Genomic DNA, 26,503 nt, shown 5'->3' with positions numbered 1-26,503 from the left:
CGGTTACCGATTCATTCCATGATTTAGACTTGATGTGTTGGATTCAGAATGGTTCAGCAATTATTCATTTACATATTCATAAAATTCACCATTCGAGTTTGTATACGACATAGGCATCATTTTTGTACTGTCTTTTCATTTTGTGTATGATACAAGCTTCAAATTTACAAAAATCTTCATAAAGAAGAGAAATTCTGTGGAGTTCGTATATTCTTTCGAACATTTTTTCTTACAGAATATTTTGGGGCTTTATCTGAGTGTATAGCGGTTCTTGCTGAAGACTCACTGATCTCTTGTAATATTAATATTTATTATATGTAGCTAGTGTTACGTTTTAGGGCTTAATATTTGAAACAACCCAATAAATTAATTAAACATCTTGCTTGACTTTAGAACGATATTTAAAAAGACAGACAAGAATACAAAGAATGCAACATTTTCTGAGAAATTTTCTTGAGTTAGAAAAAAACTAAGGAAATAGCAGTTAAGAATAATGTTATTCATTTAGAATAATGTTATAATATTTTGCAAATCCGGCCCCCCAGTTCTTTTTAACTAAAAAGATTCATAAAAGATCCCTGAACTTTTTTTTTTTTGAGTTTGTGGTTTTAATCAGACTCAGTCAGTGAATCATTCATAGTCATTACTCACTAAACCCCCAAAAAAAATTTGGATATGTCTGATCCTGCTAACTTTTCTGTGATTTACTTTAAGTTTGTGAGACTTAAATCAGTCTATTTACTGACTGACTTGTATGACAACTTGTAATTAAAGATACATATTCACAACAGAGTTTTGTTGTAATAACATGTTAGAATCATAATCAGCCATAATCAACCCTTCAAAATACTCCGATTTGAGGCACTCTAATCTCGAATGCTACATAGTACGGATAGCATGCAAATGCATCCCTTCCATTCCTTTGCTCTCTTTCACTCTCTCTTCTATCATGTTCCTTCCTTTAGTGCTCCATTTTACTCTTCATCACTCTACTCTACTCAATTCCATTCTTTTTATCTCCCCCATCCTCCTCCCTGTGTCCCACTGCTCTCATCAACTCGTCTTGCTGAAGGAAATCATAATGCTCCGTCCTAGCTAAACCACAGCAGTCCCAGCTTAGCCTGGCACCTCTCCAATTCCAATGCTCATCTCAAGTGGATACAGTGGCTGAATATAAAGCAAGAGTTTGCAGTCTATATAAGCATACAGTACCTATCAAAAGTTTGGAAACATTACAATTTGTTCATGTTTTTGAAAGTAGTCTCTTATGGTCACCAAGGCTGCATTTATTTAATCAAGAATACAGTAAAAACAGTAATATGGTGAAATATATTACAATTTAAAATAATTTTCTATTTTAATAAATGTAATGGGATGACAAATCAGAATTTTCAGCATCCATTACTTCAGTCTTCAGTGTCACATGATCCTTCAGAAATCATTCTAATATGCTGATTTGCTGCTCAATAAACATTTCTTCTTATTATCAACATTTTCGTGTAAACAATAGCTGCGTTTATATTACCCTTCAAATTGTGCAAATTGAAAATGTGAAAAATTTACCCAATGGAAACGCGTACATTTAGCAAAAACTCCCATATATAGCAAAAAAGTTCTCAAGCTTCCATGAGGTGGTTTTCCAGGCAATTCGAAAAAGGAATATTTTGCAAACCTGCAATGGAAAAAAAATGTCCCGCATGTACAGGTCACCTGATGTACGTAAAAGTCACATGATCATTTTGAATCCACAGTTCCTCTGTGAAATCGTGTACTATAACCTCCCAGAAATACCTCATATGTGGCAGCTTCCAAGTATAAGGGGCTTTCCTTGCCATTAATGCTTGGATAACACACCTACGTCTCCCAACATCCGATGCCATGATTTTTGGAATGACTTATCGTGAGAGGAAAACATTTAACAAACACAAAAATGTTTTTTATATCACAAACACAAAAAGGGAATTGCAACTTTTTTCTTGCAAATTCTCGCCATTTTGAGTTTACATAATTATGATATAATGTGTTATAGATTTGGGGTAGAAACTCGCAATTGCGTGTTAAAAAGTCAGAATTGTGAGATATAATGTTAGAATTGTGTGATATTATCTTGTAATTGCATTATAAAGTCAGAAGTGCAATGTAAACTCCCAATTGCATTATAAATTCATAATTGCACGATATAAACTTGCGATTCTGATGTTTTCTTGCAATTACGAGTTTATATCTCGCAATTCTTACTACTTTGTCTTTATAACTCGCAATTGTGTGTTTATATCAGAAATATGTAAACTTGCAATTGCGAGAGAAACTCAGAGTAGCGAGATAAAAAGTTCCAATTACATTTTTTTTTTTTTTCTGTGCCGGTAACTAGATTCCATGATTTTTGGAATGGTTTATTGTGAGAGGAAAACCTTGCATAACATTGGTTAATGGAAACGCCGTAATTTTGCAGCAGTTTTTTATCGACATTTAGAAAATATTGCAAATATTTTGCGCAAACCTGTAATGGAAGCCAGGCTATTGGTACCATTCAAACAATTGTGGTAAGATTTAACAAAAGAAAAAGAAAAAAATAATACTTTTATTCTTCAAGGATGCATTAAATAGATCAAAAGTTACAGTAAAGACATTTATAATGTTACAAAAGATTTATATTTAATAAAGGCTTTAATAAATGTCATAAATACATTTAGGCCTAATAAATGCAAATAAATGCTGTTCATTGAACTTTCTTTTCATCAATGAATCCTGAAAAAAGTATTACCATTTCCACAAAAATATTAAGCAGCAATGTTTTCAACTTTGATAATAAGAAATGTTTTTTTGATCGGCAAATCATCATATTAGAATGATTTCTGAAGCATCATGTGACACTGCAGACTGGAGTAATGATGCTGAAAATTCGTCTTTGTCATCACAGGAATAAATGTTAAAATATTCAAATACAAAACAGTTATTTTAATTTGTAATAATATTTCACAATAGTAATGTTTTTACTGTATTTTTGAGACTTCTTTCAAAAACAACTTTTGACAAGTACTATGTAAAAAAGTATATGCAATGCATTACTCATCATCAGCCATAATACAGTGTCATATCTTATATTATCTTAACTTCGGAGCTTTTTTCAGCTAACATTGATGTGCAATTAATTGAAATATATTCAATTAATTATTCAGCATATCATGTAGTTAATTAGGTTGAAGTGATTTTCAGCCCCTATTCAGTTAAAATGATGGACGCTTTTATTTTTGTTTTGTAGCCCACCGGCTGGGGACAACAAGTCAAGTTCCAGTACTCTGCCGCCAATCAAATCCAAGACCAACTTCATTGAAGCAGATAAGTACTTCCTGCCGTTTGAGTTGGCCTGTCAGTCCAAATGTCCACGCATCGTCATCACCTCTCTAGACTGTTTACAGGTCAGCGCCTTACAACAAACTCATGACAGGATTTTTCTTATGATGAGGATGTTTCATCTCATACACTGTGTTCATGATTTTTCAGAAACTCATAGCATATGGTCACCTGACGGGGAGCGCTCCAGACAACACAACCCCAGGAAAAAAGCTCATCGACAGGATCATAGAGACTATATGTGGCTGTTTCCAAGGACCACAGACGGATGAAGGCATCCAGTTGCAAATTATAAAGGTCAAATATTTTTATGGGTGATTGCTCACAAATATGTGGAGTAAATAATGCCATGTTTTTGTTTTTAAATTCAGAAACAATGCTAGCTGTAGGGTATATGGGTGATGTTCATACAGGAACATCAATATTGCAATATTAAAGTACATCTGGAAGTTATAACAGAAGTATCTTCAATAAGATAAATATTAGATAAAAATTTCACATCTCATCCTAACTACACGCGACGCGATACAATTCCAGCGAAAAGCAACATGTCTGTCCACACCAGACTACGAGATGCGACAAATCAATCAAAAACCACAGCCAATCAGAACTCTCGCGGAAAGTGTACGGCACCAGAGATTAATCTTGATCGCACTCGCAAGGAAATGGATTAGTATATAATCAAATTCACAAATATTACACCATTTAAACATTAATAAAATACATACTGAGTTACTAAAACAATCTTTGTCATAGAATATACTTGTTTGAACGTTCTTGTTTCCATTTGTTTTAATTATAAGGTCTGAGGTGAATTATCCATTGTTGCTTTTAGTACAACTGCTTTACAAAGCTGGGAGCGCTAAATGATGATTCAAAGTAACATTACACATTTTTAACATTAAATAAAGCACATAAACACTACCCGAGATTATCATTGCCATGTTTTGTGTTGCTATTTCAGCCGCAGATTCGTCGTGTGTCGCCGTCGCGGCTGGTTAGGACAAAAACTCTAATTAACATGGAAAAGATACATTTTATCGCGCGGCGTCGCATGTAGTTAGGACACGGTGAAAGATGCACATTAAAATTATATAAAAAAACTCCAGCAGAAAGAAAGTGATTTGAGTGATTACAAAGGATCAACACATAAAAATGAACAGATAAAAAAACTTGTATAGAGCAAATAAACAAATCGTATGTATTTTGAGTATGTAGTAGAGCTGCATGATATGGATGAATTGAGAATCGCAATTTTTGTGTGTGTTTCAAATAGAGATTACGATTCTCCCACGATTCTGAACAGACAACTAAACAAAATAACATGTAATTTACTAGAGCGAATTGCTGCAGTCTATTTAAAATTTGAATAAATGAATGAATGATTCAATGACTCATACATAAATACTTAATTTGTTTCATTACTGTATGAATCAGCGTTTTTTTTTTAACACATCTCTTAAAGGGATACTCCACCGTTTTTTCATATTAAACTGTTATTCCCTTAACTAAGACGAGTTGATACATACCTCTCTCGTCTCAGTGCGTGCACTTAATCGCTCCTACACAGAGCCGTAGTTCACTGACAAGCGGAGCCATATCGCATTAATTATCGCAGGCGATACGTCCGTGATGATTAATGCGATATGGCTCAGCTTGTCAGTGAACTACGGCTCTGTGTAGTAAATGCCGCTCCATCTGAAAGCAGGAGATGACGATTTACTACTAATCAAGGAACCGGCTTTACTGACGAGATGCGCATAACAATGTCATGCGATATATCGCCCAGCCCTACCTACTTCATCATTGCAACTTTGGCCCCGCCCTAATGGCGTGTTAGTGAGATGACGAATGTCTTGTTTACATTGTGTTTGCACTGTTAGTTATGATGAAAGCGTATATGGGCAGAAATCGAGTTGAAATGACGATATCACCACATGATACCTCATGCGCCCAATGTGTTTGTGATCGGCTACAATGCTCATCACTGCAACCTTTCATAACCCCTTTAAATAAATGATTCAATGACAAATACATTTTTTACAGTAACTTGTCACCACCTATCATTACAATCGTTATTTGGAGCGCCATGTCCCTTTCTAGAGGTGATTTACTCTATTTTACTCTTCCGTTGACATCAGTGTTCTTTTCTGATAATATGAACACAGAAATAACGATACTGTGTGGTTGAAAAGACCTTTTTCACACCTATACTGCTCTCCCTGGCTCAGCGGCAACACAAAATTCAAACAGATTTGAATGTTCCGGTGTGATTTTTGTCAAAGGTTTAATAGACACAGGCGAAACGTTGTCGTTTAGGAACGAGATCGCAACCTTTTAATGATTAATCGTGCAGCTCTAGTATGTAGGTACATCTCTCTGATTCTTTATGTGGAACTGCCCTAACCTGTAGTGCTCAGATTTCCATAGCGTCATTTGCCTAAGCTATTGTTTTACAAATCTCATTGTGGAATGTAGAGCGGCAGGACAAGCACGGCTTCTGAAAGCTGCTGAACTCCTTCATACCGCCACATGTCAAGCTTAATCTGTTTGAACTTTACTGAGATTCCCGCAGCTAAAGTAATAAATAATAACGCTCCCATATTGTCTGGATACATTCCTAGGATTTATCTCTACAGTTGTGGCTTAGCTTTCTCTGCAGTGACATTTGTGTTTGTTTGTCTTTGCTCCGGCCCCCGACAGGCCTTGCTCACAGCCGTGACCTCGCAGCAAATAGAGATCCATGAAGGCACGGTGCTGCAGGCCGTAAGAACGTGCTACAACATCTATCTGGCCAGTAAGAACCTCATCAACCAGACCACGGCCAAAGCCACCCTCACGCAGATGCTGAATGTGATATTCGCCCGCATGGAGAACCAAGCAGTGAGTGCATTTGACACTTCTCCTGTGGTAATATGGGGAAATGACATCCTGATCTAACATCTCTTCTTTCTTTTTGGTTGATGCCTCTCCTCCTCCTCCTCCCCCCCTCAAAATATAGCTTACAAATCACAAGATCAGTTGGTCTTTGGCATCAAGAAAGCGAGATCGTCAGGTAAAGAGTGACAGGACTGCCTTGAAATTTGCTTGATCTGAAGTATTTTTCTGGTTTGTGTACATCAGCTCCATCCGTCACTCTCGCACTCTGTTTCTCTCTCCGATCTCTCTCAGACGTCTAGCTCCAGTCTGCTTGCCTTGGCTTCATTGCGTTTTTTGCCTGCTGTCGTCCCCTCCATGACAAATGAGTTCCTTTCACCTGTCTTACCATGTTTATGTGTTGTGTAAGAGCTTTCTCTCATATGTTAGGCCCCGTTTACACCTGGTAGTAACATCCGTCTCGGATGATTTGTTCACAAGTGGTCAGTGAAGACAGCTGTTGACACCTGGTATTAATATTCGTCTTTTGTGAACGCGTTTGGGTTTCGAGGACAGAGTCTCTAATTCATGACGACATATGTTGATCTTTAGGACTGGGTTGCTTTTCTTGACGTTTTTGAGATGTTGTTTAGTCTTTTTGGCAATATTCAGCATACACTACTATTTAAAAGTTTGGGATCATTGAGATTTAAAAAAAAAAAAGTATTTTATGTTCTCCAAGGCTGCATTTATTTGATAAAAAATACAGTAAAAACTGTAAAATTGTGAAATATTATTACAATTTAAAATAGCTGTTTTCTATTGTATATTAAATGCATTTCTATAATGGCAAAGCTGTATTTTCAGCATCCATTACTTCAGTCTTCAGTGTCACGTGATCCTTCAGAAATCATTCTAATATGCTGACTTGCTCAATAAACTTTTCTTATTATTATCAATTTTGAAAACAGTTGTGTTGCTGAATATTGTGAAAATGTTCTTGTGTAAAATCCTTTGATGAATTTATTTGAAATAGAAATCTTTTGTAACATAAGTATCTTTGCTGCCACTTTTGATCAAATGTAATGCGTCCTTGCTGAATGTAAGTGTTAATTTATTCCCAAACTTTTAAAAGGAAGTGTATATCTTGAAAATGTAAGCTCTGAAATGGATTCAAGTGGAACAGAGGAACCAAACGTTTGTTGTAGGTTCCAAATGTTGAATTCAAATCTAGTCGAAATAAGGTTTTTACCACTTTTTTTTCAGTGTTTGACTAAAATATAAAATTATTTTCAATTATTGAAATTTGTAACTAAAATATTTATGTAAAGAATTTTTATTTTAATACATAAATGATAATTCTCATTGGAGAATTGTACAGAATCTTTTTAGTGTTTAGGAAACTTGGTGACCAAATAAAAAGCGCATTAAACGTGATATTAACAATGGTGCTTAATTTTACATACGGCTACAAAATCATTGCTGATATATTGTGAATATTGAATATCAAGAAGGGAAGAATGGAGGGGAAAAAATGTATGGAGGTATGTATGGAGGAAATAAAACACAGTTTTTTCCAAAACGCACTTAAAGGGTTAGTTCACCCGAAAATGTAAATTCTCTCATCATTTACTCACCCTCAAGTTGTTCCAAACCTGTATACATTTCTTTGTTCTGCTGAACACAAAGAACGATATTTGGAAGAATGTTTGTAACCAAGCAGATAGAGCAACCATTGACTACCATAGTAGGGAAAAAAATACAATGGTAGTCAATGGTTGCTCTATCTGCTTTGTTACAAACATTCTTCCAAATATCTTCCTTTGTGTTCAGCAGAACAAAGAAATGTATACAGGTTTGGAACATCATGAGGGTGAGTAAATGATGACAGAACTTTCATTTTTGGGTGAACTATCCCTTTAATCTTGCTATAAACATGATGTTTTTTGATTGGTACACAATTATTTTAGTAGAGGGTTAAAGGAATAGTTGCCCCAAAAAAGAAAATTGTCATCATTTAATCATCCTCAAGTTGTTCCAAATCTGTATGAATTTCTTTCTTCTACTGAACATAAAAGAAGATATTGTGAAGAATATGGGGAACTAAACTAAATACTATGGAAGTCAATGGGGTCCATCAACTGTTAGATTAGCGACATTCTTAAAAATATCTTCTTCGGTGTTCAGTAGAACAAAGAAATTCATACAGGTTTGGAATAACTCGAGGGTGAGTAAATTATGACAATTTTCACATTTTGGGTCAACTATTCCTTTAAATTGTATTAAAAAGAGGGTGTGTCACATGATTGTTGTCGAGGATGAGGACATGTTTTCGTGATGGGATCAAAAAACGTTTTAGACCTTGTTTACGAGCGTATTTAGGTCTGTCATTTGTGATTAGATCATCCGAGATGGATGTTGAGACCAGGAGCAAACGCGATCTGTCTCTATCTTTGTGGTTTAGATGGCTGCATGTGGATGAGGACAGTGGGGTGCAGTTTAGATGTTTCACGGTCGCTGCGCTGATCAAAAGATGCCTCTTTAAAAGTGAGGCTTGCGGTTTTGGCACAAGCAAAACACACTGTCACACTGTTAGCAGTTTGGACAGAGCGTGACACATTGTGACACAGCCAGACACATCATGCATAACTAATCAGCTATACAATATTGAAGATGTGTTTGTTTTGCCAACACAGACCAGACCATATCAGACCACCTGAATTCAACTGAAAGCTTTGGAGAAGGGACATCTTTGTCCCTCATATTTTATTAATAGGCATCTTGCAATAAAAGGTCCTTCTGGGTTTATGGATGGATGCAGTACTCAACAGTCTGCTTACTAACTAGGGTTCCATGGTATATCGGTACATAAAAGTTAAAAACTGAAATATATTCTGTCATTTATTTATTAGACAAATCCATGTGGTATGTTTAACAAAAGTATCTGCACTCTTTATAATGCAGAATTTAATTACTATATATTTAGATTTATTTATTATTTGTATTACCGTACTTTTTATGTATTATATCTATAATCTATAATACATTCAATTATGTAAACTGCAAATGATTTACATGCATTTATTTGTTTGTTTATTTATTTGCATATTCTTTCAGTTGAATTAAAAAATATTTTAAAAGTCTAGTTTAATTTTATGAGTTGCTAAGCCCTTGCTATCTTGCTAAACCAAGATATTGGTACACAATTTTTTTATTTTACTATATATTAGAGGCTGGTATAGTGCCAAAATGTAATTTATTTATTTAAATTGAATTAATAAATCTCTTAACAGCTCTAGTTACATTTTATGTGTTGCTAAGACCTAAGGTATTGATTAACCATCAACACCAAGGTAACGCAGGGTGGTATTGCACCAAAGCCAAAATATTGGTAATGATCCAGCCTTATTGATATCTGTACTCTAGACATGTCCAGTATGAAAAATAATATCTTAGTCAGTTGGTCTGAAGTTGTATTATCTACCAGCTCCATTCGAATTCAGTTGTTGTACATGGACTATTTGCACCCTGGGCAATTCTATTTATTTACATTTTTATTAATGATATTTGTCTTCTGAGACAGACTAAATTATTTATTTTGTCCTAAGGTAAAATCATCAGTTTTGGATTGCATAATGTGGCATGCTTGCGTCACTGATGGCTGATTTTTTTTTTGTTCCACAAAAGGAAGTCATACCGGTTTAAAACTACGTGAGGGTGTGTAAATGATGACAGAATTTTCTTTTTACACTTATCTTATTTTGAAACGCCAATGTAAGCATGTGTGCGTAGTTCAGATTGTCATTCCAGGTGCATGTAATCAAACCACCATCTGTCTCTATGAACACAGACATTGTCTTCACGTACAGTAAGATGCTATAAAGATCCTGGTCTTGTGTTTTTTTGTTTTTTAATGATGGGAACAACCTGTATTCCTAAACACAATTATTTGCCCCCTGTTCAGAGAAATGGATGTACATCAGCGTGGCTTTGGGTTCCCGGCCTCCCAGGAGGGAACATGAGTCTATAAACTCCCTGATACATGTTTAAAATGACTTGACCTTGTGTGTGTGTTCCAGCTGCAGGAAGCCAAGCAGATGGAGCGGGAGAGGCACAGGCAGCATTCTCCTGTCAGCCAGCAAGAACCAGAGTCTCCTGGACAGCCGCACACTGACACCCCTGGCAAAAGCCTCCCCGCCGAGGCCAATGGTGGACCAGGACATCAGGGCAGCAAGGTTGAACAGGGATCCCCACCGTACGAGAGTCCCGAGCCAGAGAACGGCACCGAATTCTGCCCTGCGGAGAATGAACAGACCGAGGCAGACCAGGCCACTGCAGCTGCGCAAAGTAAAGAGAAGCATGCAAACATGCAGAGATTAATTTATCTTTACGGTTTATGTTTATGTAAATTATTATGCTAATTTCTCTAAATGACTCTAGACACCAGTGGAATATTCTATGAGAGTGATTATAAATGTGACTAAAAGGTAGGGTTTAAAACACAATTTTTACCAAAATACTTTTTAAAAGCCTTACATAGATTTTAATTTTCTGTTTGAAGATTTGTTTATTCTCTTTTGAACTATATTTTTGTGTTTATTTATTGATTCCACTTTGTTCTTGCCATGAAAATGATGTGGCGTTAAAGGCATAGTTCATTTAAAAATGAAAATTCTGTCCTCACTCATACCCTCATAACATTGAAACCCAAAAGACTATGGTTATTCTTCGAAGCACAAATTAAGTTATATTTAAAATGTGAATTAAAGCCTAATTTAAATCTGTTCGTCATGTAAAGTGGTTGTATCTCTTCACAAGACTCGGATTAAACCAGTCAATTCATATGGATTTGATTTTACGACTCCTTTATGACTATTTTGGATCTTCTAAGCTTTACCTGGGCTTTAAATGGAGGGTGGGAAAACTCTCAGGTTTCATTAAAAATCATTAAAAAATGTGCTTCAAAGATTAACCAAAGGCTTTCATTTTTGTGTGAACTATCCCTTTAATTTAGCATCATTACTATTTTTAGTTGGTCTCTCCCCTCCTCTCAACACTGCTAGACACACACAAGCATCTCTGATTCCTAGTCATTATGAGTTAATCGTGTATTCAGGCTTGACATCAAAAATGATGTGACACTATTGGAAAACTGTGTCAGTGTCTCTCAGTCTTACGTAATTTTAAATGCACTGCTTTCCGTCAGAAGATCACCCAGTTACAAGCAGTATGGAGTTCCCTCTTAATAGCACTTATTAAAGTTATATTGGGAAACTGAAAACATGGATTTATTGTGAATACACAGTGTGCTTGGAGGGAAAGTCCTCCTATCGCATAATGAACGTCTGACTAGACAGAATTAGAAGCTTAACTGTACTCTTCTGTCTTTTAGATGCGGCAGAGCATGGCACGGAAGTCACCGCGGAAGAAGAAAGGCAGAACTATGAAGAGAAGGCACAGGAGATTGTACAGAGCATATTGCAAGAAGTCGTAAACACAGTAGCGGGAGGCGAGTTGCATTCTTCATATATATATATATATATTTATATGTGTGTATACATTTATACCGATGATAAACTTGAAACATGCAACATAGAACATGAATCAACACATGTACGCCTGACCAATGAAAACATAAACCAAGTGCTCTACAATGATACGTGAGACAGGAGTGCATGATGAATGAAAGAATGAACTCTCACAACAAGAGAAAACATGGAGCATGTTTATTTTATGGGTGAACTGTCCTTGAGGGAAGCAAATCTTATGTTGTTGGATAGCTAGGCTAGAGGCTGTTTGATTTGAGTAGTGATACACTTTTAACCATCCCATTGGACCCAGCCTGAAGTCTGTTTTACCATGTTCAGAAGTTAAGGAAAGCCGTGAGAGTGAAGCTGAACCAGCTGAGAGCATTCCAAACTCTTTGGAAGAGGAGGGAGGGTTGGGCAGCGACAATGAAAATGTTCACGCCAACGGCATCCCTGGCACACCCATTTCTGCGAGCTTCACGCCGTCCCTGCCCGACGACAGACTGTCTGTCTCCTCCAATGACACTCAGGTACCGATTTCCACTTCTCCCATGAAAGGTATAAAATAGAAAATGATCTTGCTTTGCAGCTAGTTTACGTAATTGTTTCTGACTGGATTGTGTATCCAGAACTGTAACTACATTGATTTAACAGTTGAATTCTTCAAAACTTTATTCTAGAGTTTGTTTGCAACGATAAAATCATATCATTATAACATAAAATCATAAACCATGATACCCTCTATAATAACCTAATAATTATGTCAAGTGTTGTGTTATATTAACAAACTGCTTATTGTGAAATGTTTTGTAAAAAATGCAGTCCTTCCTCATTTTTTTGAATGAGCAGTTGGAAGTAGTAAAGCATAGACACTTGTGAAGGAAAGTTGCATAAAAATGTATGAACAGAAAAATATATATATATATATTTTTTTTTTTTCTAAGCCAGTTACATAAAAACATAGATTGGTCTAATTTGACGCAGAACAGTAAGACTAATTACCCCTAACTAACTGTTAGTTGGTCATACTAGTTCTTAAGGCACAGTCTTTACATAATGGCTATGTTTATGCAACTGGCCCCTGGTGTGTTTCGGGTTTGCTTATAATTAAAAGTCCCACACTATACATCAAATCTGGATATTATTATTATTTGCTTACACAAACATTTATTCAACATAAACTCTTGTATCTTCTCTCGGGGCTGCCTCATCACAGGAAAGAAAGACTTAGAACATTATTTAACGTATATTACAGTATATTGCCAAAAGTTTTGGGATGCCTGCCTTTACATGCACATGAACTTTGACATCCCATTCTTAATCTGTAGGGTTTAATATGGAGTTGGCCCACCCTTTGCAGCTATAACAGCTCCAGCTTTTCTGGGAAGGCTTTCCACAAGGTTTAGGAGTGTGTTTATGGGATTTTTTGACCATTCTACTAGAAGTGCATTTGTGAGGTCAGGCACTGATGTTGGACGAGAAGGCCTGGCTCGCAGTCTCTGCTCTAATTCATCCCAAAGGTGTTCTATCAGGACTCTGTGCTGGCCAGTCAAGTTCCTCCACACCAAACTCGCTCATCCTTGTCTTTATGGACCTTGCTTTGTGCACTGGTGCGCAGTCGTGTTGGAACAGAAAGGGGCCATCCCCAAACTCTTCCCACAAAGTTGGGAGCATGAAATTGTCCAAAATGTCTTGGTATGCTGAAGCATTAAGAGTTCCTTTCACTGGAACTAAGGGGCCAGGCCCAACCCCTGAAAGACAACCTCACACCATAATCCCCCCTCCATTAAACTTTACACTTGGCACAATGCATTCAGGCAAGTACCGTTCTCCTGGCAACCGCCAAACCCAGACTCGTCCATCGACTGCCAGATAGAGAAGCATGATTGGTCACTCCAGAGAACACGCCTCCACTGCTCTAGAGTCCAGTGGCGGTGTGCTTTACACCACTGCATCCGACACTTTGCATTCCACTTGGTGCTGTAAGGCTTGGATGCAGCTGCTCGGCCATGGAAACCCATTCCATTACGCACTGTTCTTGAGCTAATCTGAAGGCCACACAAAGTTGGAGGCCACTCTGCCGAAAGTTGGTTACATCTGTGCACTGTGTGCCTCAGCATGTGCTGATCCCGCTCTTTGATTTTACGTGCTTACCACTTTGTGGCTAAGTTGCTGTTGTTCCCAATTGCTTACACTTTGTTATAATACCACTAACAGTTGACTGTGGAATATTTATTAGTGAGTAAATTTCACGAATGAACTTACTGCACAGGTGGGAACCTATCACAGTACCACGCTTGAATTCACTGAGCTCCTGAGAGCGACGCATTTTTTCACAAATGTTTGTAGAAGCATCTGCATGTCTAGGTGCTTGATTTTATAAACCTGTGGCCATGGAAGTGAATGGAACACCTCAATTCAATGATGTGGAGGGGTGTCCCAATACTTTTGGCAATATAGTGTATATAATATATGGATTTTACTAGTATAGGCACGATAATCATTTTATTACCTCTCGCTATCGTATCAGCAGAATCAAATATCGATTGACCTCTAATTTGTCTGTATTGATATACAAGTAAATAAACCAATTTCAGTACATATGTATATGTTGAATAAAACATGTATTATTAAGTATCTTAAACTTGCAGTTACTCTGTTTTGCAGTTGAATTTTGGTTATTTTGGTTTTGCTATATATAGACATGCGGTATTCATTTTATTTGTGTAGGTCTTTTGAGTCTGCAAAATTTGGTTTTGAAAACTCTGCAGAAAGTCTGTTATTAAACGCAAAGATATTAGTGTATTTTTTAACTGCCATATTGTATATACTTAATAGACTGTAATACCAGTTTAATGGTCTGTTGCATTTTTAACGGTTATGTGCTATATAGATGATGATTAATTTTTCCGGCAGTTAAATATGATTGTCTTAAGAGGCTAACATGAGCATTTCTCCCACAGGAATCAGGAGCTACCACTGGTCCAGCACCAGGTGCAAAGTTTTCCCACATTCTCCAGAAGGATGCATTCTTGGTGTTCCGTTCACTCTGCAAGCTCTCCATGAAGCCTCTTTCAGACGGTCCCCCTGATCCAAAGTAAGCCTGTCTTTCTAAATAAAACATCTGACTGTATACAAATGGAATTGTTTGTTTGTTATGCCAAATGTTGTTCCAAAAAATGACATCTCCAGTCAGGGTTCAATTGAGTTGTGGTTTTGTGGTCTCTTTTTATATTCTAACCTTAGATCTGTAATTGGTCGGAGACATTTTAGAGCAAGAGTGTTGGTGGCATCAGCTATTGTCCTTTAACAGGTGAATAGGGCTGTCAGAGGGCAAGAGCGATGTTCCTCCCCATCAGTTGAAGAGAAAAGGGAGCCATTCATCCTGGTGTGTCTTCAGAGGCAGTGAGGCAGGAAGCTTGTTTCAGTGCTATTGATCACTCTTTGTCAAATGGGATGAGACCTGTTGACTCCTTTTGATTTACCTCAGGGCAGGACTTGGACTTTATTTATTGGTGCATACTGAGGCAAGCGTCACTATTATTACTGTGTATACTTTATGATCAGGACAGTTTTTGACTAGAGGACAATAAAAGGGGCTTAAAGTCCCATTGATTTTTTTTTTAAGCACATGACAACTGCCTACAGCACCTTAGCAATGCCCTGACAACCACCCAGAACACAATAGAATTGACAGAGTTTTGTAGAGACACCACTTCACAATTTAATTCAGAAAATGTAGCTTTAGATTGTCATTATTATATAGCTTGATGTAGCATAGTTTTGGTAGCTAATACTGTAGAGTGCAATTGGATTCTGTTGCTGTATCGTTTTGAGATTTCCTGAAATATTATTAATGTTTTATTTAATAATTAAATTCCTAAAAAAATTATATTTGAATAAATCTGTATATTTTTTGTTTCTGTAATTAGTGGAAATCCAAAGTCCAGTGTTGTTTTAGTATTATACTATTACAGTGTGTGTTCATATTTTTAATTGGCTTTTATTTTTATATTTTTAGTTTTAGTAATTTTCTTGTGTTCTTTTGTCACTTTTATTAGTTTTAATTTTTATATTTCTATATAGCTTTAATACATTTTTTAGTTTTAGTCATTTTAGTACTTCAATTCAAACGTATTACAATTAGTAGCCAAAGCAACATTTCTAAATGTTTTTCATCTAATATTTATGTTTTATTTCAGGTTTATTTCTATTTCCCGAAAACGATACTCGGTTACTTAACGTAACCTCGGTTCTCTCTAGAAGAGGGAACGAGTATTGCGTAAGTTCCTTACGCTACGGGAAAGTATTCTTTCTTCGAGATTTCTGAAAAACCCAAAATTATCCTTAATTTTGTAACATTGTCAACGCAGTGCGGCAGCCTGGCAGACCATAGCAGGCTATTCCAGCGTGCTATTGGCTGCTCTGCTGGCAACTGCAGCAGCCTATCGGTGAGCCCGCGTGACGTGGCGACCAATGAGGGCGCTTCGCGCCCACCTGGCTTCATTTGCCTACAGGTGGGGCGTGGCCACGTGTATATAAGCAGGGCTCACGGGCTGCATATTCGGTTTTCTTAGTTCTGAAGCGTAAAAGCCAGCGGGGCGCACGGCAAGGAACGCAATACTCGTTCCCTCTTCTAGAGAGAACCGAGGTTACGTTAAGTAACCGAGTATCGTTCTCTTACGAGAGGTTCTCTCGTATTGCGTAAGTTCCTTACGCTACGGGAACATATTGTCAACGCCGTGCGCGCCTCGCATACAGCATATGTATCCCAGGGAACCGGGGACCATAACACTGCTCGGGCAGGGTGGCCGGTAAAGAAAAAACGGGCCACCACATATACAGACACTTCATTCGAACTGACGGGTGGTTTACGACGGGTGGTTACAACACCCTGTCCCATGAATGAGGGAACGGCACCTGCCGGTCTCCTTCAAATTCACCACACCTTGTCTCATGAATGAGGGAGCGGCAACGCCGGTCGCCTTCAAATTCACAATATCTTGTTATATGAGTGAGGTAACGGCACCGCCGGTCACCTTCAAACTCACAACAGCTCGTCTCGTAAATGAGGGAACGGCACCGCCGGTCTCCTTCAAATTCACATGAGCCTAGTACCGAACTTACTACCAGTATGTGAGCTATGTCTGCGCAGAATCACTGGGCAGAACCAACGGCCCTATTGAACTGATAACACTTTCGCCTGTAAGGCAGGAACTTCCAGATTGTAAAATCTCACGAACGTAGACGGGGAGGCCCAGCCTGCCGCCATACAGATATCGTGGATGGAAATCCCTCTGGCCCAAGCCCACGAAGAGGCCATGCCTCTGGTGGAGTGTGCTCTGACACCTAGCGGGCACTGCAGGTGTTTGGAAGCGTATGCAGTTGCAATCGCGTCCACTATCCACCTGGACAGGGTCTGTTTCGAGGAGGCGAGACCTTTAGTGCGCCCACCAAACGAAACAAATAGCTGCTCAGAACGCCTGAAGGCGGCGGAGCGTGTGACATAAACCCTCAATGCCCTGACAGGGCAGAGGAAATTGCCACCGTCCCCCTCATCGGATGCTGGCAGAGCCGAGAGGGAGATAATCTGCGCCCTGAAGGGAGTGCCGATCGCTTTGGGGACATAACCATGCCTCGGTCTGAGAATGACCTTAGAGTCATTAGGACCGAACTCCATACACGTCGGGCTCACTGAGAGCGCGTGTAGATCCCCCACGCGTTTCACTGAAGCCAGAGCTATCAGAAACGTGGTTTTCAGCGAAAGGAACCTTGGTTCCACAGTCTCGAGCGGTTCAAAGGGATGAGCCTTCAGGGCCTCTAGGACCAAGGCCAGATCCCATATAGGAACCGACGGGGGCCGCGGGGGATTCATCCGTCTGGCTCCTCTGAGGAAACGGACGATGAGCTCGTTCCTTCCTAGCGTGCTACCTAGCGTCGTCTGAGCGTACGCTGCTATAGCCGCCACATACACTTTGAGCGTGGAAGGGGACCTGCCCAATTCCAAAAGCTCTTGGAGGAAGGAGAGCACCCGCTGGACCCCACATTGCTGTGGGTCCAATCCCTTGGAAACACACCACTCAGTGAACACCGACCACTTAGAACTATATAACCGCCTCGTCGAGGGGGCTCTAGAGTGTGAAATCGTGTTCATAACCCCTTCGGGCAGGTCAACGGGTATCCGTTGGTCACCCATACATGCAGAGACCATCGCTCTGGATGGGGATGCCAAACTGAGCCTCCTGCTTGAGAGAGAAGGTCTGCTCTCAGCGGAACTGGCCAGGGGGGTGAGTGCGACAGCTTCACCAGCTCTGGGTACCAAATCTGGTTCTCCCAGCGCGGTGCTATAAGGAGCACCGGACGGCGCGTTTCCCTGATTTTCGCTATGACCTGGGGCAATAGGGAGATCGGCGGGAAAGCATACAGCGGGAGGCTGGGCCAAGTTTGGGACAGCGCATCCTCGCTTTTGGACAGAAACGTCGGGCAGCGGGCGTTCTCTTTTGTTGCAAAGAGGTCGAGCTCCGCTCTGCCGAACAGGCGCCATACCAGCTGGACTGTCTGGGGGTGCAGGGACCATTCTCCTGGGAGAATGAGGCCCCTGGACAGCTTGTCCGGGCCCACATTGAGGTGGCCCGGCACGTGCGCAGCTCTCAACGAGCGCAGCGAGCTGTGTGCCCACACGAGCAGGCGTTCTGTCAGATTGCCCAGACCTCTGGACCTGACACCGCCCTGCCGGTTCACGTAGGACACCACTGTGGTGTTGTCCGACCGGACTAACACATGGTGTCCTCGTATAAGCGGGAGAAACTGCTTGAGCGCGTTCTCTACCGCTATCATCTCCAAACAGTTTATGTGTAGGAGTTTTTCCTCGCTCGACCAAAGGCCCGAGGCTGATCTGCCCTCGAAAACGGCGCCCCAACCCGTGGTGGAGGCGTCCGTCGAGATGACCTTGCGGTGTGAGATGGCTCCCATCGTCACTCCCCTCTGGTACCAGTCGGCTACTAACCAGGGCTCTAGGGCTGACACGCAGCCCTGAGTCACTCTGATCCTGAAGCCACCGGACGCCCAGGCCCTGTGAGGCACTCGGGCGTTTAACCAGCATTGCAGCGGGCACATGCGCATTAAGCCCAGCTGGAGCACAGCTGCAGCTGAGGCCATACGTCCCAGCATCCTCTGAAACAGCTTGAGAGGTGCGATTTTGCCTGGCCGAAAGTACGCAGCCATGCGCCGAACTTGGCGCGCGCGATGGGGTGACAGGCGGGCTGACATTGCCACAGTGTCCAGATTCAAACCCAGAAATGAGGTTGATTGCGTGGGCACTAATGAGCTCTTGGTCCAATTGACCGTGAGCCCTAGGCTGTCCAGATGGCTGAGCAGCATTGCCCTGTGGGCGAGGAGCTCGGCCTCCGACTGCGCCAGGATGAGCCAATCGTCCAGATAGTTCAATACTCGCATCCCTCGATTTCTCAGAGGAGCGAGGGCCGCGTCCATGCACTTCGTAAATGTACGGGGTGCTAGTGACAGGCCGAACGGAAGGACGGTGTATTGATAAGCCTGGCCGTCGAAGGCGAATCGTAAGAATGGCCTGTGACGCGGCGTTATCTTGATTTGAAAATATGCATCTTTCAAATCTAGGGAGATTAGCCAGTCTCTCGGGCGAATATGCGCGAGGATCTGCTTGGTCGTGAGCATCTTGAACGATCTTTTCATAAGAGCTTTGTTCAGACGCCTCAGATCCAGAATCGGTCTGAGCGACCCATCCCTTTTTGGCACGAGAAAATACCGGCTGTAAAAGCCTGACTCGCTCATAGAGTGGGGAACCGGTTCTATAGCCCCTTTGCACAGCAGCGTGGCTATTTCTGCTCGAAGTAGATGTGCTACTTCCTCGCTCACTCTCGTCTCTGTACGCGCACAGAAGCGCGGAGGGCGGCGAGCGAACTGCAGAGTGTAGCCGTGCTTCACTGTTTTCAGCACCCATTCTGATACACCTGGAATGGCTTCCCACGCTCTCGCGTGCGCCACACGGGATAGAACGGCCTCCGGGCTCGAAACGCCGCGCTTCGCGGGTTTGACGGCCCGTATAGGAGGGGCGGGCGCAGTGCGCGCGCTCTCTGTGCTGTGGGCCAGCCGATCGCTCGCGATGGCTGGCCGCCCTACACACTGCATCTCTGCCGCTTCGAGCGGGGAGTGGCTTGTGTGCGGCCCTACACTCATCGCTCCGGCCACCCTGGGCGGAAAATAAATGGTGTGTGGCGTGGCGCGTGGCGCCTGAGGCATAATGTTCGCGAAAATGTGTGAGCGCGTTTGAGCGGGCACAACTCTTACGCGTGGAACATGACCGGTTAAGAGTGGCTGTGTGACAGCGCGTGTGGTGGTTAGTCGTGGACGCAAACAAGCGGACACGTGACCTAACTCTAGCACTCGAGCGGCCGGTGGCCGCTTTATGTGAGTGGGGGACACAGGGTTTATAGTGCTTGTGTGCAGGGGTGAACACAGAAAAGTGGGCACATTTACTGCATTTGAAACACATACGGCGCGAGCCGTGCGACCAGAAATAATGCAACTTTTGTGATTTCTCTGGTTCGCCGTAAAAACGGCGGTTATTGACAGGCGAGAAGGCATTTTTGCCGGCTCGTTGGCTGCGTGAAATCCATCTGCAGCAGCCACAGTGGTGGGGGCTGACAGGAAAAAGAGTTTTGACGGTGGTCCGGCCGCGGCGGGACTTAACCGTCGTTTCTCGCCTCTTGCTAGGAGGACTTTGGAGGCTCGGGCTTCAGCGTGATCCTAGGCCGGGGGCCCCGAGGTGGAGGCGGCTTACCACGGCTGGAAGAGCGCGATCTGGGGCGGCCGCTCGGTCTTCTCTGAGACGAAGGGGGCCGCGCTGGGCGCTGCGCGGAGCTCGTTGCTGGCTGGTCACGAGGACGGCGAGCAGCGGAGCTATTGCTAGCGCCGGGGCGTCGAGGCAGGAAAAGGTTCATGGCCTGCGTCGTTTTCTGCACTTCGGAGAAACGGTCGACGATCCCCTTGACCGCTGGTCCGAAAAGCCCAGACGGAGAGAGCGGGGCGTTTAGGAAGGCCGCGCGCTCTGTTTCTCGCATGTCCGCGAGCGTGAGCCAGAGGTGGCGCTCAGCTACCGTGAGGGAGGCCATAGAGCGTCCGAGGGCCTGTGCTGCGGTCTTGGTGGCGCGAAGGGAGAGATCCGTCGCGCTTCGCAAATCCGTGATTAACTCAGCGTCACAGCATTTCTCGTCCATGTCGCGGAGGAGATTAGCTTGGAGGATTTGCAGCACGGCCATAGAGTGCAGAGCGGACGCAGCTTGACCGGAGGCAGCGAAAGCGCGGCCGATCAGCGATGACGTCACTCTGCAGGCCTTAGACGGGAGGGCAGCCTTTGAGCGCCAACCAGAAGGCGGGCAAAGGTGCGCTGCGACCGCCTCTTCCACCGGAGGGATAGCGTTGTAGCCTTTCTCGGCCGCGCCGTCAACTTGTGAGAGCGTCGAAGAAGCCTGAGACGAGACCCTCGCGGAGAATGGCGCATTCCAGGACTTTGCGAGCTCCTCGTGAAGCTCCGGCAAAAAGGGTGCAGTCCTGGAGGTGGGCGCACGGCGGCGACTGTTTAGGAAGCATCAGTCAAGTCGGTTCGGCGCTGCCACCTTGGGCGGGGCCCATTCGAGGCCTAGCTGCTCGACAGCCCGGGTGAGAAGGCGCAAGAGTTCGGCGTCCTCACCCGCTCGAGAGCGTCCGGAGCCCCGGACTGAAGAGGACGCGGAAGACCAGTCCTCGCTGTCGGAAGCCATGAGGGAGCAGCTGTCGGCGCGTTCCGCGGCCGCATCCGCCTCATCCCCGGAGGCGGCAACAGAAATGGCGGCCTGGGGTGGGGGCGGGGAAGGCGAGAGTGAAGCGGGCGGGAAAGGTTCCGGCGAGCTTCTCTCTGCGAGCTCCGGAGTCCGCTGCGAGCGGCGCTTCTTCTTGCGCGGCGTGGCAGGGACTGGAGGGATATCATCTTCGAACAGGACGAGTCGAGCCCGCAGGGTCGACATCGTCAGTTCTTCGCACTCTTGGCATCCGCCAGCGTGGAGTGCGGCGGCGGCGTGATCACGGCCCAGGCAGAGAGCGCAGATCACATGGCGGTCCCCGGAGCTGAGCTGCGCGTGACACGAGCCGCAGGTGGAACGAGACATTTGTATCAACGCTCGGCTCTTTTTGTGAAAAGTGTGACGCAGCGGCGACAACACTTTGAGCGTAAAAGGATATGGGGCTGCCGGATAGCAGAGCAGGCACGGAAGGCTGAAGGTGGCGCGATGCTGCCGGCTTCCTCAGGCGCTGTCCTCTGCTTGCTTGTCTGCGCGGTCACGGCGGCGGGTTCCAGATCCAGCGATGCGAAGGGCTTCGCTGAAGAAAAGAAAATCGAATATGCAGCCCGTGAGCCCTGCTTATATACACGTGGCCACGCCCCACCTGTAGGCAAATGAAGCCAGGTGGGCGCGAAGCGCCCTCATTGGTCGCCACGTCACGCGGGCTCACCGATAGGCTGCTGCAGTTGCCAGCAGAGCAGCCAATAGCACGCTGGAATAGCCTGCTATGGTCTGCCAGGCTGCCGCACTGCGTTGACAATGTTACAAAATTAAGGATAATTTTGGGTTTTTCAGAAATCTCGAAGAAAGAATACTTTCCCGTAGCGTAAGGAACTTACGCAATACGAGAGAACCTCTCGTAAGAGAACCATTTCTAATAGTTTTAGTTAACAATAACAACACATCTGTAGTTGCAGCATTATTCTTTTCTCTTGAACAATAATCTACAATATATTTATGATTGAATACTTTTGGAGTTATTTTACAACTAATGTCTGCAGCAAAACATGTATTAATTTAGAATTATTTTATTGTTTTCTTAATACATGACATTCTTTGGGCAATAAGAAATTTTAAGTATTTAGAACAGTCAATAAAAATTTATTTTTAATGGTGTCTTTGATGAAAGCAACAAATTAAGATTTGTCTTTGCCCTTGGCACAAGTATTTGACATGGAATGAAGAATGAATGCATCAGACATTTTTTTAATTCACTTCCTGCAGATCCCACGAGCTGCGGTCCAAGGTCCTCTCGCTGCAGCTCCTCCTGTCCATCCTGCAGAACGCTGGGCCCATCTTCAAAACCAACGAGATGTTCATCAACGCCATCAAGCAGTACCTGTGCGTAGCGCTGTCTAAAAACGGTGTCTCCTCCGTCCCCGAAGTGTTCGAGCTGTCACTGTCCATCTTCCTCACCCTCCTGTCCAACTTCAAGACACATCTCAAGATGCAAATTGAGGTGCCTGAACTCAGTTCCCCCCGAATTGTAATGTGTTTGTGCATCTTGCCCTGATGGCGTCAGTCTGTGGAGTGTCTAGCTGACAGTGTGGATTTATTTGAGCTTGGGTTTAGGATGAAAGCTTGTAATTCTGCCTGTGTGTGTGTGTGTGTGTGTGTGTGTGTGTGCGTGTGTGCGTGTGTGCGTGTGTGCGTGTGTGCGTGTGTGCGCGTGTGCGTGTGCGCGTGCGCGTGTGCGTGTGCGTGTGTGCCTCATTCCAGACGAGTGTGTTGGGATTTGTTGTTTACGGTGTTTTGTAGTAATATTTCTCACTTAGATGGTGTTGTCAAGACTATTGAGCAACTTGATCAGTTACTGACTTAGTTATGAATATTTTAGCTTTTTAAGTGAAAACCAAATTTATGACCAATTTAAAAAAAAATTCTCCTCAGGTGTTTTTCAAAGAGATTTTTCTTTATATTCTGGAAACGTCCACAAGCTCATATGACCACAAGTGGATGGTCATTCAGACCCTCACCAGAATATGTGCAGGTATGAAAGGCTTTTTTAAAATCTCACTTTCAAAGATATTAGAGAGATTTTTCAATGACTTATTTATGCCATTTCTTCCCTCCCAGATGCCCAGAGTGTGGTAGATATCTATGTTAATTATGATTGTGACCTGAATGCTGCTAATATTTTCGAGAGGCTGGTGAATGACCTCTCAAAGATTGCACAAGGCAGAGGAGGCCATGAACTGGGTACAAACCCACTTCAGGTAAACACACGGGTTGGTTCATTACCCATAACATCTTCACTTCACTCACCCTCATTTAGTTCATGAGCTCACAAAATTTTAACAACATTTGAAGTGTTCTTTCCCATACAAAATTGTAATAATGTTTCACCATTTTACTGTATTTTTGCTTGGACTTTTAAAAAACATTAAAGATAAAAACACAAAAATATTAACCTTATATTTGCACATCTAAATATTTAGAAATATTAAAAATGTGTTCCTATTTGTTAATAAACTAAAATACAGCTTTATAAAACTTGGAAAAAAAAGGCACAGAAATCTCACATGGACTACTTTTATGATTTTAGAAGTTTAATAGTCCCTGTTCAAAATACTTTTTTTCTCACAAAAGAAAAATAATAATGCTGACTTGGAATGGCTAAATTACAAGAACTGTTCTTTTATAATAGTATTAGTGATCCTAGCTCATGTTGTCCCTCAGGAGCTGACTCTAAGGAAGAAAGGACTGGAGTGTCTGGTGTCCATTCTCAAGTGTATGGTGGAGTGGAGCAAAGACCAATATGTCAACCCCAATTCCCAGACAAGTCTCGGTAAGGCAAACCTTTAGCCTCTGTGGAACAAAACATCAATACTATCTCCTAAACCAGTATAATACCTGCAGAACCTTGCTTAGCCCCTCTATATCCTGATATGCTTTGGATCCAAGCGGTTGCATTACATATTCCAGGTTACGGCCCTGGCTCTTCTAAATGAGTCTCCTCAGAGTGCATTTATGCTGCTTTCCAGAGTTTTCTTTCTTGTGCAGAACCAAATGGATAAACAGTTGCTTTTGAGGACAGCGCACTAGGAGTCCTGTGCCTCAAAGAGAGGCAGGAAATGCTATTCGCCGTGATGGCTACGCAGGCCTTTCATCTTAATCAAACAGGCTTGAGGCTGTTATTCCTCACCGAGGCAATCCCTGACATCAGGGAGGCAGGCTGCAGGCTCCCTGAACACTGCAAAGCAGAGCTTTCTTGTATGAGCTGGGAACATGTGCCTGGCTAAAGACCCTACCTCTTCTGAGTGTAGGGCATTTAGGTCTAATCAAGCTTGGCTTTATTGGCTTTCAGGAGGAGAGGCTCTGATGGACTAAAATAAAAAAAATTCTCTGTAGCCTCAAGCCCACCTTAGGTTTTCAGATATTAGCCAATCTGAAACCAGAGAGTCTTACTTACTTTTAAATGACAAATTGACCACTGAAAATCCAAACACACCATTGGAACCACTCAGAACACCTTAGTAACTACTTAGCAACGCCCTAGAAACTAAAAAAACTATTGGAACCACACAGCAATGCGCTAACAACCTCTCAATACGCCTTAGCAACCACCTAGCAATGCCCTAGACACCACCCAGAACACCTTAGCAACGCCCTAGAAACGACACAAAAACAAACCTCTTGGAACCACATAACAATGTGTTAACAACCACTCAATATGCCTTAGCAACAACCTGGCAACACCCAAAACACTTTTGGAACTGCACAGCAATGCCCAACAACTACTCAGAACATCTTAGCAACCACCTAGCAATGCCCTAGAAAGCACCCAAAACACTCTTGGAACCACATAGTAATGCACTAACAACAACTCAGAACATCTTACCAACCACCTAGCAACGCCCTAGAAACCATCCAAAAACAGTATTGGAACCACCTAGATTTGGGCTAACAAATTGTCAGAACCACATAAAATATAAAATGTGTTTGTTTATTGTATGATAGTGGTAACCATTATTTTTTTTTTGTTTAATAAATATAGTATCCATATTATTTTAGTGGAAACAATGTTTACAATGGCAAATCTTTGTAAGAAACGGCTTTAACCTTTCATCTTGACCAAATTGCTAATCTTATATGGCCGTATGTCCTAATCGGCCAGTCAGATTTTTAGCATACTTATCTGGGTAACTCTAACTAATCAAGACTTTCAGGTTCTTGTACTCTCGTCATGCTGGCCAATCAATCTTTGTTCTTTTCTCTTAACGGACGCACATCAAAAGGGAGAGCAGGTAACGGCCGTTTGTAGTGACATTAGAATTGATTGCAGTAGCTATTGTTGCGTAAACTAGATAGTGGTCTCTTAATAGTTTCTTTGTCTTGTGGCTGTATTAGCTGTTGTATATCAAACAAGTAAATTATGTTTTGTTTGAAGCTTAAGACGAACGGGTAAGTATTTCCCAGCTGCTACCGGCTCCTCTGATCTCTTAGAGAGAGAAAACTATGAGAAATGAGGAAGTGACCCGACAGCTCATGTTACAGCGATAGCTACCCGCTAAATCTTTTACAGTGTTTCCAGTGTGTAATAAGACCCTGCAAACTGCAACCCTGGCCTCCACGTACCCAAACCGCATGTTTGTCTTGCGTGCACCAACTTCAGATCTGCTACTTTGTGTATTCAGGTCACGCTGCTCTTTCTCCAGTCCCCATCTTGCTGTTTTTGTGATACGAGTCAGCCGAGGCCAAAGACTTTATTAGAGAAGTGTTGTGTTGGGAAACTCGTATAGTGAGCTGAGCCAGAGAAAAGACTTGATACACCAACATGCATTTCAGCCAACCAGGACTCCAATGAATCATGCTGTCTCTAGTCCCTAGGCTGCAGGGGCTCATGGTGTTTCACAAAACGGCTCATCTTTTTTTTGCTTTCTCTGAAATTGCATCTGAATGTCATTCCTC

General features: G+C 42.4%; 1 protein-coding gene across 5 annotated transcripts in view; it reads left to right on the top strand.

The window, feature by feature from the left end:
* The window catches only part of arfgef1 (ADP-ribosylation factor guanine nucleotide-exchange factor 1 (brefeldin A-inhibited)), a 97,150-nt gene that overhangs the window by 35,540 nt on the left and 35,107 nt on the right, over nt 1-26,503 (top strand). For 4 of the 5 annotated variants that reach the window (XM_079806584.1, XM_079806582.1, XM_079806585.1 and 1 more), the window contains exons 3-13: nt 3,263-3,419; nt 3,505-3,651; nt 6,058-6,237; nt 10,290-10,557; nt 11,603-11,719; nt 12,078-12,268; nt 14,702-14,835; nt 22,817-23,051; nt 23,483-23,582; nt 23,669-23,808; nt 24,272-24,380. In XM_079806584.1, coding sequence (XP_079662710.1) covers nt 3,263-3,419; nt 3,505-3,651; nt 6,058-6,237; nt 10,290-10,557; nt 11,603-11,719; nt 12,078-12,268; nt 14,702-14,835; nt 22,817-23,051; nt 23,483-23,582; nt 23,669-23,808; nt 24,272-24,380 — 1,778 coding nt within the window. Of the gene's footprint in view, nt 1-3,262; nt 3,420-3,504; nt 3,652-6,057; nt 6,238-6,361; nt 6,410-10,289; nt 10,558-11,602; nt 11,720-12,077; nt 12,269-14,701; nt 14,836-22,816; nt 23,052-23,482; nt 23,583-23,668; nt 23,809-24,271; nt 24,381-26,503 lie in introns of those variants that run through there. The other variant, XM_079806586.1, reaches the window with a different exon arrangement.

Source organism: Gobio gobio, assembly GCF_949357685.1.
Source record: "Gobio gobio genome assembly, chromosome: 23".
NCBI classification, from domain to species: Eukaryota; Metazoa; Chordata; class Actinopteri; order Cypriniformes; family Gobionidae; genus Gobio; species Gobio gobio.
The sequence above is the reverse complement of the archived record's forward strand: the minus strand, read 5'-3'. Positions and strand labels throughout refer to the sequence as shown.